This window comes from Crinia signifera, chromosome 3, assembly GCF_055691185.1.
Source record: "Crinia signifera chromosome 3, ASM5569118v1, whole genome shotgun sequence".
Lineage (NCBI taxonomy): Eukaryota > Metazoa > Chordata > Amphibia > Anura > Myobatrachidae > Crinia > Crinia signifera.
The window spans coordinates 10,922,091-10,940,423 of record NC_139219.1 but is presented as its reverse complement, the minus strand read 5'-3'; the positions used below and the strand labels follow the sequence as shown (position 1 = coordinate 10,940,423).

The following is an 18,333-nucleotide window of genomic DNA, read 5'->3' as shown; positions in this document are numbered from 1 at the left end:
ACCCATGCTTTGGGTAAGGTGGCTCGCTCTGCCACTGCTGCGCTCACCACAGATTGCTTTTCCAATCACAATTCGCATGAATAGTAAATTAAGCATTTGGGCCACGTTAACTATTAAGATTGGGTAATTTTCCAGATTTTTTGTTTAATTCTTATGTTGAAATGAACCTCTGTAATGCTGGGGTTCTGCTGTGCAGGAAGGGTAATAGTGACACATACTGAGACTTAAGCCAGTGGCAGAGTTCCCCGTTAGCGGTGGCAGTGCACCGCAGGCAGCTTGGGAGCCATTGATTCAGTTTCAGTATGATTTACCAACAGTTGAAATAACCACAATCACTTGGCCAACACTGTTATTCCAGCAGGGAGTAAATACCTATGGTCAATACCCCGACAGGTACATAATACCGACAGTTGAAATGCAGAGACACAATATACCATCGTGACCATAATGCTGACACATTTCTATTGTTGACATGGACACCACATTAGTTTGCCGCGTCCCAATTGTTGCAATTTTGATTTTGTTAGTATTTAGATTGTCAGTGTTCTGCTGTGTTTTTTTTTGGGTTGTGCCGATTCCGTCAATTGGTATTGCATCCATTGGCAACATAACTACATACCGTTGATTCTGTTGTTTTTTTAAGAAGCACCATTGGATAAAGGGGGTTGTTCCGGGTTTCAGTTGCATGCAGGAGGTGCAAGGGAGGTTGGGCTACCTGCTTTGTCGCTGTCTGACAGTAGGCGTGAGCTTTAGTACCAAGGGGTGGAGCCTGAGCTGGCAGTGACACTATTGTGTCGTCTATGCAGAGAAGCCTCTCACTGTTATTAGTTGGCTCTGTAGCTATACTTAGCGGTGATGGCCATGGAAAATTAAACATGGTTGCACAAACAGACAGCTGTATACCTGACAGCTGTTTCAACTGTATGCAAGCAGTTTTCTCTGATGAAAACTGCTTGCATGCAGTTGAAACAGCTGTCAGGTATACAGCTGTCTGTATACAGCTGTCAGGTATACAGCTGTCTGTCCAATAAAATCACAGTTTCTACACCTATCATTCGAGTGCCGGTTCCTATCCTTCTTCAACCAAGAGGGGTAAGTGTGTTCTATATATTTATATCAATATTTAATATAAAGTTCTTCATATTCATTTTTAATGGGTTTGTAATGTTCCGGTCAATTTGCAACTCCTTGAGAAGAAATAAACTGAAAACTCTAAATAAACTATTTTAAATTCATATCCTGGTATTCATATCCTGTTATCGTCATAGAAATATAAACATTAATACTTCCTAAAAAATCTGGAAAATAGACGCTATACTAATTCTGACTGTACCCATAGATCCAGCAAACTCTTCCAAGTACCCACACAAGGGACACTACACAAGCCGGAGAACAAGGATATAAATAGACACACAGATTCCGTGAAAACATACGAGATAAAAGGAGGAATGGCGCAGAATACAAACTTAAAAATAACACAGCAGCGATACATGTGGTTACAACCTAAAATCCTGTTCGTACAAAACTCAAAGATCCTGTATCATCAAAAGTTCTGTATCCCGTTCCTCTTTGAAGATGAAAGCCTATCGCTATATTCCCAGAACTATTACAAGCCTGCAAGCGACCCCACAGATTGCAGGATGTTCAAAGGGAAACGAGTTATAAGGCATCTGCTGAGAAATCTAATACTAACTAATAGCGTCTAAATATAGGTAAAAGCTGACCAGAAATGCACAGGAGTCCCAACTGGAAACTAAGGGGTACATTAACTAAGATGGGCCTTCTATTGAAGATGAGATGTTGCCCATCTATTATATTGTAGAAGGTAATAAATAAGACGTAGAATCTGATTGGTTGCCCATAACATCCCACCTTCAATAGAACTCCCGTCTTAGGTAATTTACCCCTAAGATTTTTAGCATTTATGGGACTTATTGAGACCATAACAAAAATCACTAATACTTGAGGTGTTTATTTGTTTAATTAATGTTTTCATTTTGTATTATTGATCTTTGTCATTTCCAAATTATATACTATACAAATAAATCTATCCCCGCATAGCGGATTGATCATGTTTAGGTCGACAATACCATGATTGACCCCTAGTGGACGAAGACGTCTACTTAGACGCCTAAACTTGGTCAGTGGTGTCTATATATACATTGACGGGAGATCAACACCTGTGAATGATCGATGGGAATGTGGTCGACAGTCACATTGTCGACACAAGTGTTTCATGGTTTTTTTTTGGTGCAGGTCCACTCGGTTCATACTTTACTATCCAAGTGGATATAGAGTTAGATTATTGTAGTGCCTGAAGCATGCGGAGTGCAGCGAGACATGAGAGAGGACACTGTGCAGCTATTCAGTGTCCATAGAGACCCCTGTGACATTGGGCACCAAAATACATCAGGACATCTCCACCATAGGTTGCCTGCAGATCAGAAATCATTATACAGCAAGGGGGTTATTCTGAATCAATCGGTCCCCTGCCCGTTCGCATGGGGGACCGGTTGTCCGTGACTGCGCATGTGCATAGGTTTTTCCGCGCATGTGCAGCCGCCTTGTGCGAGCACCCACAGCGCTTGCAAACAAAAGTCCGGGTGGGGGGGCTGCGGAGGGGTGTGGGGAAGCAGGCCGGGGAATTTGGCTTTGTGAATGCCCAGCATTTCATGGGTGTTCCCATGAGAATGTTGGGCGTTCCCATGGTAAGTCCCCAATGACGCGGGTGTGGGGGGGGGGTGGCCAGCTGACATCAGCTGCCCGTCCTGTCCTCGCACAGGGCGCCCTCAGATCCAAGACACCATAAAGGTGTCTCAGATCTGCGAGTGCTGAAGAAATCATTCCATAGGTAAGACATGCATTTTTTATCGGGTTGGGATCATTTGGTCTACAGCATGATGGTCAACAGTCATTAGGTTGACACCATTAGGTCGACATGGGAAAATGTCGACATGGGTCTAGGTCGACATGGGAAAAGGACTTCATGGTTCTAGGTTGAAAGGTCATTAGTTCGACAGGTCGTTAGTTCGACAGGTCATTAGTTCGACAATATCTAGGTCGACAGTTAAAAGGCCGACATGGGGTGTTTCACAGTTTTTTTACCTGAATGTCAACACCGTCGACATGGACACTGTTCAAAGTGCACCGCATCCCTTCGCATCGCTCACGGCGCTCGCAATGCTTCGGGCACGGTGCCTCGTTACGTTCGGCACACTGTTTTTTTCTCCCACCATGCCCTAGTGGATGATAGGGCATGAAATACCGCCTGTCGGCACATGTCGGCTCAAAAAACTGTGAAAAACCCCATTTCGACCTTTTCACTGTCGACCTAGACACTGTCGAACTAATGACCTGTCGAACTAACGACCTGTCGAACTAATGACCTTTGAACCTTTTCCCATGTCAACCTTTTCCCATGTTGACCTAATGACTGTCGACCATCATGCTGTAGACCAAAAGACCGCCTCCCTTTTTATCCTATGTTCCTGTTGCCTATGGTCCTTTTGCGAAGCATTCTAGTCATGCACCTAAAATAATCCGTTTTCTGTCGGGAATCGCATAAACGATGTGAAGACCTGGCTTAAACATCAGTGGTTCAGATTTAAAAAACAAACAGAAACAAACCATTATTCCACCAGCACCTGAATGTAATACAAATACAGACTGTAAGATAAGATAACAATCAAATATGAAATTATTTTCATTGGTGATAAGATTTGTAATTATTATTTTTATAGTGTATTATTTCTGACGGATCTAGATATTTTACTTACAAAAACTTTGATGGGGTACATCTGATTTACAAATTTTAGGGTTAATTAGGGAGTAAAACTAAAAAAAACAAGTATATTTGCACCTAGACAAACCGTGTTGTTTACAATGGAGATATGAAACACTGATTATAAATATGTTACTATGGGGCAGATGTATTAAGCCTTAACAAGAGATAAACGCGAGGGTGATAGAGAGAGATAAACGTCCAGCCAATCACCTGCTAACTGCCATGTTACAGGCTGTGTTTGAAAAACGTCAGTAAGGAGCTGATTGGCTGGACGGTTTTCTCTCGTTATCACCCTTGTATTTATCTCTTGCTTAATACATCTGCCCCTATATTAGTGAGTCGGCAGCCAATCCCCTCCAGAAGATCAGACCCGCTATTTGGTACTGCAAAGACGTTGGTGCTGTCTTTATCATTTTGTCTCAAGTAAATATAATTATTTCTCTGATCCTGTCTGACAATGGCATATTTATAAATGATTCCCATAGTGGGGGGAGATTTATGAACCTTGCTGTTTGGCAAAACTGGTGCAGACGGATCTACATCAGCAAAATGGCTCCATGCTCCGGCAGTAAATTTCCGAGGCTGTCAAATAGCTTCCATAAGTCTGTCTCCCTCCTAAAGAGAAATCTGCAGACTCCCGTCAGTTGTCTGGTCTTCCCTCTAACTACTCCTGCATCTGGAGCAGTGCCTGAAATGTCAGCAATTCTAAGTACTGTACATATGTGTCTCCTAGCAACAGTAACCTCCGTGTCACTTTCACTCAGGGGCCCTTATTCAGATCTGATCGCAGTACAAGTTTGTTCTCAAAATGGGCAAAACCATGTGCACTGCAGGTGGGGCAGATGTAACATGTGCAGAGAGAGTTAGATTTGGGTGGGGTGAGTTGAAACTGAAATCTAAATTGCAGTGTTAAAATAATGCAGCCAGTATTTACCCTGCACAGAAACAAAATAACTCACATCTAACTCTCTCTATACATGTTACATCTGCCCCACCTGCAGTGCAGGTATCCTATGTGCAGGTATCCTAATATTGTCCGCTTAAGTGCGGTGATGTGTTCCGTAGCATACTGTATCAACAATAGCACTTTGAATCCTAAATTTAGCATTTAGAATCAGCAGATAAATGTACTTGTACTTCACATACGCTTTCCATAGTAAAGATTTTGGAATGGGATCATTGGATAGACAAGAATTAGGTCGACACCAAAAGGTCGACATGCATCAATGTCTACATGACTAAAGCTCGACATGGGGTCATTAGGTCAACAGGGTCATTAGGTCAACTTGGGTAAAAACAGTTAAAAGGTTGGTATGGAGTTTTTCATGTTCCTTGTCCTGAATGTCGACAATGTCGACACGGATACGAAAAAAGTGCACCGCTGCGCTCGCCATGCTTCAGGCTCTGTGCCTCGCTACACTTGGCACACTATTATATTCTCCCACCCTAGTGGATGGTAGGGCATGAAATACCGCCTGCCGGCACATGTCGGCTCAAAATAAAGTGAAAAACCCATTGTCGACCTTCCCCTTGTCTACATAATGGCCCTATCGACCTAACCCCATGTCGACCTTCAGTCAAGTCGACCTTCATGCATGTCGACCTAATGCTTGCCTATATAGTGACCTTAACCCAAGATGTCACAGTATGTCATTTGAAGACGGTGTCAGCTGTCAGTGTCAAAGTATATGGATTTGGGAACTAATAAATTGCAGAACTACAAAGGCAGCATGCGCTGGAGGTACAGATCTGTTTATATCTGTGTACAGTAAAAATATGGGGTATGTCATTTGGCCCCTTGCAGGGCATCTATATGAATGGGCAAATAATGAAGTAATTCAATTGTTTATCCATTCGGATGACATTGTAGGGGGACATTTACCAAAATGGATTCGTAGAAAAAAGGTGTATTCGTAGGGAGAAATACACCTTTTTTTTACGAATTTGTATTTTCGGGATTTACAATCCCAAAAATACAACAATTCGTAGTCCTAAAGATGGAACATTCGTATTTGTAGTTACAAATACGAATGCCCTACACCATCGATAGGATACGACAGAAATCACCATTCAAAAGAATGGTGGTTTCTGATTTACTAAGCAGCCGTACTGACAATACGGCTGCTTAGTGGTGTGAAACACCCACGCAAATACGACAGGAAAATAGAACACCATTTTCCTGTTCTATTTGCGTTTTAGCCTGCACGGATCAGTCAGATCCGTGCAGGCTACAGTGTAAAAAAATAGAAAAATAAATAAATTAAAAAAAAACGGCGTGGGGTCCCCCCACAGCCATAACCAGCACCAGGCTGAAGGAGCCGGGGCCGGTAATTAAAAATCAGGGAACCCGACTAATAGAGGTTCCCCGATTTTTAACAACCAGCCCCAGGCTCCAGGTCCGGGGCTGGTTCCCAAAATACGGGGGACAAAATGAGTAGGGGTCCCCCGTATTTTAAGAACCAGCCCCAGGCACAACCAGCCGGCAGGGTAATGTCACAGCCGGGGGACACTTATAATATAAGGTCCCGCGGCCAAAACATTCTCCCTACCGACCAGTCAGCCTGGCCAGGGGCCCTGGGGGAGTGGGGACCCCCCCAATGAAGGGGTCCCCCCCCTCCAGGACTTACCTGACCAGGCTGAAGCCTGGTGCTGTCCTCGATGCCCCTGGGCGGTGGGCATCGAGCTGATAAATGGTGTAAAAAAAAGATGAACCTATTGTTTTTTACTGTGGCACTACAAGTGCCAGCAAGCCTCCCCAGCAAGCTGGGACTTGGAGAACCACAAGTCCCAGCCTGCTGGGCATTAAAGGGCCCGCTGGCACTTGTAGTTCTACAGTTAAAAAAATAGTGCACAAAACACACTGATACACTTTTAAAATAAAACTTTATTACACACAAAGCCCACACATACTAATACTTACCTATCTTCTTCCCATAGGTCGCCCTGGTCCTGTGTCGGCGTCTTCTGGTCCTGTGTCGTCTTCTTCCTCCATGTCGACCGTCGCTGTCGCCGTCCGGATCCGACGAAATCCATTTGGGAAGCTGTGGAAGGAAACCATACTCACCTGTCCCAGCGCGACGTAGTCCAGGTAAGGGTCTTTGCAAAAAAACAAACCGACACCCGAAACCAGACCGGACTGACGGAGACGCACGTGTGTTTGTTTACATCGTGCGGCTCCGCCTCCCGAATGCCGCTATTGACCCCTACTCATTTTGTCCCCCGTATTTTGGGAACCAGCCCCGGACCTGGAGCCTGGGGCTGGTTGTTAAAAATCGGGGAACCCCTATTTGTCGGGCTCCCTGATTTTTAATTACCGGCCCCGGCTCCTTCAGCCTGGTGCTGGTTTCGGCTGTGGGGGGACCCCACGCCGTTTTTTTTTTTATTTATTTATTTTTTCTATTTTTTTTTACACCTTGCAGCCTGCACGGATCTGACTGATCCGTGCAGACTGCTAGAAATAATTCGTATTAGCGGCCGTATATACGGCCGCTAATACGAATCATTACACCATCGGAGGGTTACAAAGCAGTCGTATATGACTGCTTTGTAACTGATCCTCCGGAACACGACTTTGCATACGACTTAAACAGTCGTATGCAGTCGTAGGGAAAATACCAATACGAAAAACTAGGTTTTTCATATTGGTAAATTTCCCCCTTAGTAGTTATTGTGAATGGCAGCTCCAGGTTTAGCTGCAAAAAGCCGTGAAATCAGCCTAAAGTTCTTGTTTGGGCACTTTGGAGTTTTCACACCACCAGAGACAGCCACAGTCAATGGGTATCTGATTGGAGCAACATTTGCTCCCATAGCATCCCTTTGTTTAAACCAGGGGTTCTCAAACTCGGTCCTCAGGACCCCACACAGGTCACGTTTTCCAAATCACCCGGCAGGTGCACAGGTGCACTCATTATTCATTGACACATTTTTAAAAGGTCCACAGGTGGAGCTAATTATTTAACTTGCGATTCTGTGAGGAGACCTGCAAAATATGCACTGTGTGGGGTCCTGAGGACCGAATTTCAGAACCTGTGGTTTAGACGCTCAGCACGGGGTGCACAAAAATAGCTTCCCAGAAATTGTTCTTAGCTGTTGTTTGTTTTGTTTTATTTTTTTCCAGACTTAAATCCTCTCTGAACTGTAGCTTTATTGCAAGGAGTGACACACTAAGCAGTGTATGAAATGTGATTTGCCAACATTCAGTATAAGGAGAATCATTTAGGTGATGTAGATTTTGCTAAGATGCTTTTTGGGACATTTGTGTTATTTGCCTTTTTGTCTACTGTTTATTCCTACTATGGATTTAATGCAGAGATGTACGGAAATCTGATGTGTCACGTACACCTCCAATGGTTTACAATCTGTGTCTTTGATGACAGTTGCTGGCCCCCTAAGCTGCAGTACGGATATCATGGAAAAGGGGCAGCGATGGCCGGTGTTCCAGTAAATGTGAGTCTGTCGCCCCTGTCTTGCCGAAGCCAGTGTCTCTATGTACAGTATGCAGTACTTGGACACAGCTTCAATGGCCATGGAAGCAGAAATTACGCCACCACCCGGAGTATCCTAAAGGTTACTCAGATGACAGATTTTTACGCAGAAGATCCAATGTTGTACCATGGAATACAGCAGCAGATTAGAGAAGTTGGCGGGAGGCGTTAATTTATGCAAGACACCTTTTGCAACATTAGCATATTACATTCCAGCAGCGGTGCCCAATGAAGCAGGTCCTGTGTGCAGGGCCGCCGAGAGGTATGCCCGGGCCCGGTAAATATTTTTGGGACATGGCCTAATCGCGGGAGGTGTGGCCACCTCCCGCAATTAGGCCACACCCCCGAAATGTTTAGGGGGTGAAAAAACACTCTAAAGTCTAGGGGGGGGGGGTGTTATTGTCGCCCCCTCAGCAGCACACACCTACAGCTTGTGCTGTGCTGACAGTAGGCTCAGCATGAGCTCTCACACTGTCAGTCAGATGCCCATTGCTCATGCTGAGCCTACTATCAGCACAGCACATGCTGTAGGTGTGTGCTGCTGCCTGGGAGAGTGAAGGGGTTGGACCAAGGCCCCCACCGGGCCCCTCCAGCAGGCCCGGGCCCAGGTAATTAGTACCCGCCACCCCTCTCGGCGGCCCTGACTGTGTGAACAGTGTCCTTCTCAGAATCAGGCCCTGTATCCTGCATTATGCTGTTAGTCAGATCTCTGCATATTTTTATCTTTACAATTCAATAAAGCTTCTAAAGAAAGATGAATAATTTTTAAGTCAAACGGTCCTGATCCAAAGCCTTCAGAGAATTATACATTAACAGGATGAATCACACACAAACTTATTTGGGGCGGTTGGATTGAGCAGGCCCAGGGGGACCCATGACATGGACTTAAACCTTAGTGTTAGTGACCCACCAGATGAGGTCACCTGGTCATGATTGGTTGATATTGCAGAGTTTATTATTCTGATAAGCAATACAACATCTTCAGCATTGGCTACTTTTTGCCCTACTTTTATACTGGTTGAGGTTGAGCAATCTAGAGTCAATCGGCCTACCCCAAAAGGTCAATATGCAATAGGTCAAAAGGTCCTTGTTCTTTCCTCACCATCAATGTCGGTAAAGAGGTAGATTATTATAGCGTGCCAAGATTGACAATGGCCTTATAGTAAAGGGCTGATTTCATTCATAACAAAATGTGCAGCTAAAACCCCTACCCAGATTTATCTACTCTATAAACATTAATTTCTGCCAGCATAGTGCGTATACAGCCACATAAATGCAACATACAAATTGTGGCTTTGCAGTGCAACATTTGCTCATAAGAGCAAGGTATTTGAAGTAGGAGATTCCATGTGGGAGAGAAGAGCAGGTCATTCTCTACATTTCAAGAGCAATATTTGATGAGTCAGACTAGACCACAAGGCTACAGGTGAAAACCCTGGTTAGCCACACTGCATAAGGGCCAATCCTCTGCTCTGGTGTTCAGGTTCCAGGCTGTGCACTTGAATTATACATTATTTCTTTATTAAATAATCAGGGGTAGATGTATGAAGCAGTGATAAGGTCAGCTGCTCTGTATAATTTTATGTTAGGCAAAATTATAGATGTTACTTCATTGCTCATTGGATGCCATTGGCCACTTCAACTCTGTCTCATTCTCCTCCCATATAACTGCTTCATACATCTTCCCCATATTTACCTGGAGGAGGTGGACCACTGAAACTGATTTACTGATGATCCAGATATAGGGATAATAGATACAGTAGATCCAGGGCCGGTGCAAGGCACCGGAGCGCGTCAGGCGAGGTGTGATGGGGGCGCCCCGGTGCCCACCAGCTCCGGAGGGGGCTGTGTGTCTGCAGCGTCTGAGGGGTACCTGCAGTGCCCACAGCAACTTACAGAGCCCCGTCGGGTGCCGCCATCCGACCAGGAGAGGGAGCCGCCCGATGTACCGCCCAGCTGGAGTGAAGTGCTGCCCGCTGCCATCCATCATCATCTGCCGGGCGGCAGTGTGGGAATCGCTTCTGATTTTAAAAACAGTGGCCGCATGCTGATTGGCTGAATCTCAGCCAATTAGCGTGCGGACAGTGTTTTCAAACCCAGAAGCGCTTCCCGCGCCGTCGCCCGGCGGATGATGATGGACGGCAGCGGGCAGCACTTCAATCCGACTGCCCGCACGCTGATTGGCTGAATCGCAGCCAATTAGCGTGCGGCCAGTGTTTTCAAACCCAGAAGCGCTTCCCGCACCGTTGCCCGGCAGATGATGATGGATGGCAGCGGGCAGCAATTCACTCCCGCTGGGCGGTACAGCGGGCGGCTCCCTCTCTCCTGGCCATATGGCGGCACCCGACGGGGCTCTGTAAATTGCTGTTCAAATCTGCTCACTCCATCAGGGGGGACCTGGGGGACCTGGCTGCTCCAAACTGCTGCCCTCCAGTGGCAAATGCCTAATGCTGCCTAGTGGTGGCGCCGGCCCTGAGTTGATCCATACAGTACAGTCCTGCCCCCAAATGCACCATTGGGTTTAATCTCTGAGACCCTTGGCACAGTTTATCTGATTAGATAAATCCTTGATTTACAGTAAATTGTTGATTTTATATTTTCTTTGTCATGCAAATGTTTCTTTGTTATGTAGCATTTAGTGCATATATTATCCATTAAAGAGATTAGGGATTAGGCTGTGGTATTTCAATTGGGGTCAACACATAAAGCATATTTTTGCTGCTAATCCGACCAATGCTTTATAAATCTCTTCTTGCAACTCTTTTACTTCTTTTTGGATGTGAACATTTCATCTTTTGGCGCATAGGTCACGTAAATTGACTACAGTAAAGTTAATGTTGCATTATACAATAGTTCTATGCACTCACCTGTCATGTCTTGTTGATCGTCCACTATCAACTTTAAACTCTTCCCTCTCCGTATTACACGCACTGTGTGCCACTCATTATCATTGAGGTTATAACCAGCATAAAGTGTCTCTGGGCCTTTGCCTGCAGAATATGCCAAACAGTCATTAAACAATCACAACACAGTTAAACAAGCGAACCTTTCAAAGATAAAAGGGAGAATCAAATAAACATTCAAACATTTTAAAAAACAATATCACAGTTAATACATTGATTCATATTTATATCCATAATTGCCAACGATTTCTGTTTGTTTAACATAAATAGGCGTAATAACTACATAATTATATAACAGTTATAATATATATAATGTAAATGTGTTTGAAGTTATTGCTTTACCATTGAGGTTCTCAGTATTGTTTTCTTCCAGATAATAATTAAACGAAGGAGTTAGTAATGCAATCCATGGTTCACTTTTCAGCTATTTGTAATTGAATTATTTTAATATTGCTTGCGAATTGTTTGTCGTTTTATAAAAAAAAAATTGATATGTACAAAATATTCCCCTTGTGTTACAAATGTTTTCCCCCTACAACACAGCTGCTGAAAATGCTCTTGTATCTAATGTGTCTGACCAATATAATTCATATATTACGAAATGTAAACTACCAAAATGTCATTGCAACCCATTATGGTAGTAAAACTAGAATTTTAAGCTCAGAATTATATTTTTCGTTCATTGGGCCTGATTCAACTTTTTAGCAAAACAAAGCACTGAAATGGGCAAGACCATGTTGCACTACAGGTAGGCCAGATGTAACATGTGCAGAGAGATTTACATTTTGTTGGGGAGTTTTCAAACTGGAATCTAAAGTAAATTTAAAAAATAAAGCTGTATAACATATATGGGCTCTGTGCAAAAGGAGCCAGTATTTACCCTGCAGAGAAAAAATATCAATGTATCGGCTCCCGCGCATAGCAACATGGTTTGTTCCAGACACAAAATTACTTTTAATTAGTAAGGCCCTACCTGGAATTCAGTGCCCCGTTTTGGGCACCGCACCGTAAAAAATTTTTTTATGGAACTGGAGAGGTGTTCAAAGAAGGGCAACCAAATTGATTTAAGGGTTTTTAGGCGCTTAGGGTACATGATTAACCCCTTGAGTGCCAGGTGAATTTGTCAAAATAGGTGTGAAAATTGCCAAGCTAACATTTTTATTCATTATAATATTTTTTTTACACAACATTTTTTTTTGAGTTTCTATAACAAATGTGAGCGACGCTGCCATTTTTTGCGGATATTTTGCACCTCTCTCACAGAAATGTTGGCACTCAAAGGGTTAATATCTATAAATACATCTAGGGCTAACACTGAGAACTGTCAGGTGATCTGTTTACCGTGAGGTCTATGCACAAGACGCATGAGCATCCCCTAACATTGGAAGTAGGGATGCCAATCCTGGGGCATTTTTTGAATCCCAGAAATCGGGGTACTCTTTACCTAGAACGGCGCCAGCGATTGAAATCGCGGTCGTCGTGGGTAAAAATCGCGGTGATCGCGGTCATCGCGGGCATCGCGGGTAAATCGGGATGACCGCGATGCCCGCGATCACCGCGATTTTCCCATAGGGAACAATGTTAAAACGGCAGATTGACCGCGATTTTACTGTTAAATGCCTCAATGGACCCGATTTGGGGCCAAAAAGGCCAAATTAACCCTTAAATGTCCCCCCAAATTTTTAACGCTACCCCACGATCCACGCCAACCCGAAGCGTGGCGAGCGCAGCGAGCCCGCGAGGGGCGGCGGTACGCGTCCTCCGACCTTTTCATGCCCTACTATCCACTAGGGCGTGGTGTGAGAATATAATAGTGTGGCGAGCGCAGCGAGCCCCGCGAGGGGACGCGGATACCTTCACAGGTAGACGCGTCCCCTCGCGGGCTTCACAGGTGTCCGCCTCGCCACGTACACCTGTGAAGCCCGCGAGGGGACGCACATAACTGTGAAGGTATCCGCGTCCCCTCGCGGGGCTCGCTGCGCTCGCCACGCTTCGGGCTCGGTGGCTCGCTGCACTCGCCACACTATTATATTCTCACACCACGCCCTAGTGGATAGTAGGGCATGAAAAGTTCGGAGGACGCGTACCGCCGCCCCTCGCGGGCTCGCTGCGCTCGCCACGCTTCGGGTTGGCGTGGATCGTGGGGTGGCGTTAAAAATTTGGGGGGACATTTAAGGGTTAATGGGCTCTGTGGCCCATTTAACATTGATTCCTATGGCCAAATCGGGTGGATTGAGGCATTTAACAGTAAAATCGGGTCCATCGCGCCTTTTAACATTGATTCCTATGGGAAATCGGGAGCATCGCGTCGCGGGTACATTTATGGCCGGCCGCGACGCGACCGACACGATTTTCATGTTTAACATTGGTTTCAATGGGAAATCGCGGGCATCGCGTCGGTCGCGTCGCGGCCATACATAAATGTACCCGCGATGCCCGCGACGGGCGCCCTTCTAGGTAAAGAGTACCGAAATTGGGATTGAAAAAACCTAATCCCGATACCGGGGATTGAGTTTGTCAATGTAATGACAACCTTTAATCCCCCTCTGTCCCCCCCAAACCAGTGTGACGTACATTACCCGAGCGACAGTGTTTGGGAGACCCAGTGATTGTGTTCGGGAGACCCAATTGTGGTGCTCGAGAGACTCAGTGGCGGTGATCAAGAGACTCGGGCAGAAGTGGGGAGGCCAGGTGCCGGGCGGTGATGTAGCTGGTTAGTGTGGTGCAGCAGGTGCGCTGCACAACATGACCTCTGCCATCAGGTCACACAGCAGTGCGCTGGAATCAGGAGCAGCCAGGCCGCATCTGAGCTGGTCTCTCAGCGCTGCCCAGCATTAGATTTGCACATCCAAATCTAATGCTGGGCTCCAATCCCGAGAATCAAATCCCAGTGTTTTTTTAGGGCCAAATCCCGGGATCCCGTCGATCCCGATCCTGGGCTTGGCCACCCTAATTGGAAGAATGGCGATTTCACACGTAGCGAAGGAATGGGTTCTTCACAGTAAGAGCAGTTAAGATCTGAAATTAGCTACCAGAAAAAGGTTGTGATGGCTGATTCACTTAATATATTATGAAAGAGTTGGACCAATTATTAATGGAGAAAGAAATCCAGGTATACAACTATTAATTAAAATGCATAGCTGGAGGTCTGGTAGGGTAAATATCAGTCAAGGGCTCGGGGAATGCTGGATAAAGGATACTATAATATAATTTTATAAATAGATTGAATTCGATGGATTTACATCTTTTTTCAACCTCACAAACTATTTTACTATGTTACTTGCTTATTTTGCTTTACAGAAATTGGCCCATAGTTCAATTGGCATGGGGTAAACCAGTCCACAGGGCCTCTTAACAGTACATGTTTTTATGGATCTCTTCAGTATTCAAATAATTGGTGTCACCTGGGGATATTTTAAAATGTGGTAGCCAGTAATGAGCACACCTGTGCAACAACTGTGACATCTGTAAATCCTGCACCGTTAGAGGTCCCTGAGAACTGGAGTTGGAAAATAATGGTAAATTTAGTAGCTATGTCTTAACCTAGTTATTTTGTACTTCCTAGGCCTCCACCATTATTTATATAGGGAAAAATACTAGGAAAAAACTAAGTAGAACTAAAAATACAAAAAAATAAAAGAAATAAACACAATAAAAAAGGCCTCCTTGGTCATTGTCAGGACATGTCTAGTTTGCCTATTTGGTTGCCTATTAGGAGCAAAGTAGATGGGTCCAAATGGTTCTTATCTGCCATTAATACTTGTCTGGCAAAAGCATGAGCCTGAAGGGATAGATATATGTAATTTATTAGGCCACTCTTTAACAAACAATAGCTTACAGTTACATCTGGGGCCCAATGTAATAGGGTGTCAGAATCAGAAAGTGAGAGATTTTTTTAAAGCAGCAATCAATTTCACAGAACAATTAGGATAATTCTGCCATGTAAATGATTGCCACTTTTTATTTATTTTTTTAAAGGAAAAATCTCTCAAAAACTTTAAATTTCTATTTCTCATACCATTACATTACATTTGGACCCAAGTCTTGTTGGTCATCAAGAATACTCCTCTGCTCAAGATAAAATAACCTTCTTAAGTCCAAAAATACAGTACAATGGTTGTTCAATATTTATAATGATAGCTCTACAACAAGTGATTTTTTAATTATCATAGATTTTTGGGAGCTGTGTTTGGTAGAGCAAGTTCTGAAAGACTAATGATATGTGCAACCACAGTCGATTGGGGCTGTAGTTTACATACTGATTTAGGTAATATTTCCTTCTATTGGGTGTCAAAATACACACAAGAGGAAAAGGTTGGTGTAGGCATTCCCGGGTGCCCCTTAGGTCCTAGAGGCCTAGGTTGCCTCACTTCAGGATTGTACCAGTGATTATTGGGTGGACCAGATTCCTCAAAAAAGAGCAAAGAAGTGATATATGCTGCAGTATGAGTGCCTTAGGCTGCAAACTAGGGTGTGGACATGGAGTAGCCCCTTCCTATGTAACAAATAACCTCAGAACTTTATTTATTTCAGCAACATTTAGATTGACATCATTGGATGTTTGAAGGAAAAGATCTGACGACACATGTTGTGGTTGGCCTTAGCATTTGTAGTGCATGGTGGAAATAGGTGTGATCACCCATCACTTGATGATGAGTGATTATGTAGCACTCCTCCACCCCAGCATGGTTAACATACCAGAAGTGCCAGATGGCCAACCCTTTCCTGCAGTGGCGCAATACATCCCTACAAATAAGGAGCACCCCACTCTAGAAACTGTCAAATTAATAGTTAATATAAAATATGAAATAAAAAACATAATGTGGTGGCAACCAATCATAAACAAAATTTAAGAAGTTGCCTGTATTCTTTCTTTAACATTTAATAATTCATTTAATTATATAATTAACAAGGTGATTCATCACACCCTACGGGCGCTCTTCACACCGTCGTAAGGGGCTGCACTCCCATAACCTGTGAAAGCATTTATTGCATGGGTGAGGATTGGGTAAAAGGGTACTATGGGTGGGGGTAGAAATGTGTGGGGTTGGGTATAACAGAGACACCTCCCTCTAGCATTCCCTGTAGTCTCCATAAGGAGTCCCCCACTCATTACTGGGGGTGGGTGCGCCTGGAGATTGCACCATGAGATTTGGGGGGGGGGGGCTGCGGGGATGCTGCTGACTGTAGATGGCAGGGGGGATCTGAGGAAACTGGCAGGGGGACAGCGGGGGTGCTGGCGTGGACTGAGGAGGCACTGGGGATATTGGCAGTGCACCTCCCCTTGCATGGGGGGGAGGTGGTGTGAATGCTGCTGGGAGATCGTGGGGGTGGGTGGATGGGAAGGTGCATGCGGGTTTGTCGGTGGGAGATCGTGTGGGGGGGGGGGGCTCGGCAGAGTTGTTGGCCGGAGATTGCGGAGGGGTGGCAGCATACCCACCACCATTTCCTGATACAAAAAAATTGTTACAAACTGGAGGAGGGTTCGTGGTCACGGGTAAAGGGGGTGTGGCCATATAAGCAGCTGGCAGGGTTGCCAGTAGGAGATGGGGCACAGCGGGAGCTGGCGGGGGGTGCATCCGGGGATGTTGGCTGTAGATAATGGGGGATGTGAGGACACTGCTGGGAGGTGCTGGTGGCAGGGTTGCTATTGGGTGATTGTGGAGTGGCTGGGGACACTGGCAGGGGGGGGGGGGGGGCTTTAGATGCAGCTGGGGATTCAGGAGGGGCTGGGGACACTGCCGGGAGATATATGTTCCGTTTTGTAGTATTTCAACAGCATGTTGTCCCTGGTTAAGCTAAACATAGGTACTATTGTAGAACACCTATCTTATATTTGGTGTTTTCAACAGCCAGGCACATAACACAGGATTGAAAATGTACTGTGCTAAATATGTTCTACATAATCTAAGTAACAAGTGTTAATGCAAAATGGATTTCAGTTATTTAATTTAAAGACAGCATAATCAGCCATTTTTGGTAAGTGATTAATATGAAAGAGGCTTCCTGATAGCCTGGAGTAATTCCTGTGCTGTGAAGTCATGCTTGACGCTTGCTATTCATGCTCCACAAGCCATTTCATTATGCTGTGCTGCTAAAGGAATATATTCCTATAACTATGTATGTAAAGTATGTATGTTTGTATGTTTGTGTTTAAGGAGGTGGGTGATAGGTAGCATAATTATGCATTAATTATGTATACAAGTAAGCATTAATTATGTATATTTATAGAGTGTATAAATGCATTTCTACAATTACCATCTTTTTTGGAACGTGGCAGAATGCTCATTGTAGGGGATACATAAACAATACTGGCATCTAGGATCCCGGCATCTAGGATCCCGGTGGTTATAATACTGACACTGGTATCCTGATAGTAAAAATGAAGACAGGGTCTCGGAAGGCACCCTTACCCTCTTCCCCACCCCTTATCCCTCCTTTATAGCAGTTTAACCCTAACCCTCCCTTTTTCCACCGCATAATCTGATGGCGGAGTTCCAGCGCCGGTCATGACATTGTGACTGCCTGGAAGATAACCACATCCCCATTGTAGGTAGGATTCAAAGCTAAAGGTTATAGTCCATCATATTGGGAGCCTGGGAATACTTTCTAAACTTTTGGTTTTGGTGGGGGAGTCCTTATTTGAGTGCTGGGTGGCAGAGTCATATTAATGTGGAGTGAGCATTTCTAGCCCGTCTTTGATGTCATCTGACCACCTTATATTATCCAGAAGATGGAATAATAATAGAAGAACCTGTAGCAAAAACTCGGGGCACTACTTGACTCAGAGGACTAAGGTCTCTGCCTAGCCATAACCCATTAAAGATGCACCAATGCTTTGTTTTACCACCCCTCCTGTGAAAATATACTGTATGTGTTATGTTGTGGGAAAGTTGGGACGCATCTCCTTTTCTGCATAGAAGAGAAGCAGATATTGTATGACAGCACATCTGCCACTGATGGATGCTGTAAAAATCAGGTGTTTCAAAGGGATTATGATCAGTCTAGCACTGTGGTGGCATGGCTTCCCCCCACTATAACATAGACGTGCACCATGGGTGAGATTTAGCACCAGTTAGGACATAGATGATATGTAATTTGTCGCTCTCCCAAAATATCTACCAAATATATACCAACATTCAGAATGTTGAAGAAGTCAAAA

General features: G+C 44.6%; 1 protein-coding gene across 21 annotated transcripts in view; it reads right to left on the bottom strand.

Annotated features, from left to right (window-relative positions):
* NRXN1 (neurexin 1) overlaps positions 1-18,333 on the bottom strand; it is a 1,139,759-nt gene that overhangs the window by 551,080 nt on the left and 570,346 nt on the right. For all 21 annotated transcript variants that reach the window (XM_083175246.1, XM_083175248.1, XM_083175250.1 and 18 more), the window contains one exon: positions 11,136-11,258. In XM_083175246.1, coding sequence (XP_083031372.1) covers positions 11,136-11,258 — 123 coding nt within the window. The remainder of the gene's footprint in view (positions 1-11,135; positions 11,259-18,333) is intronic.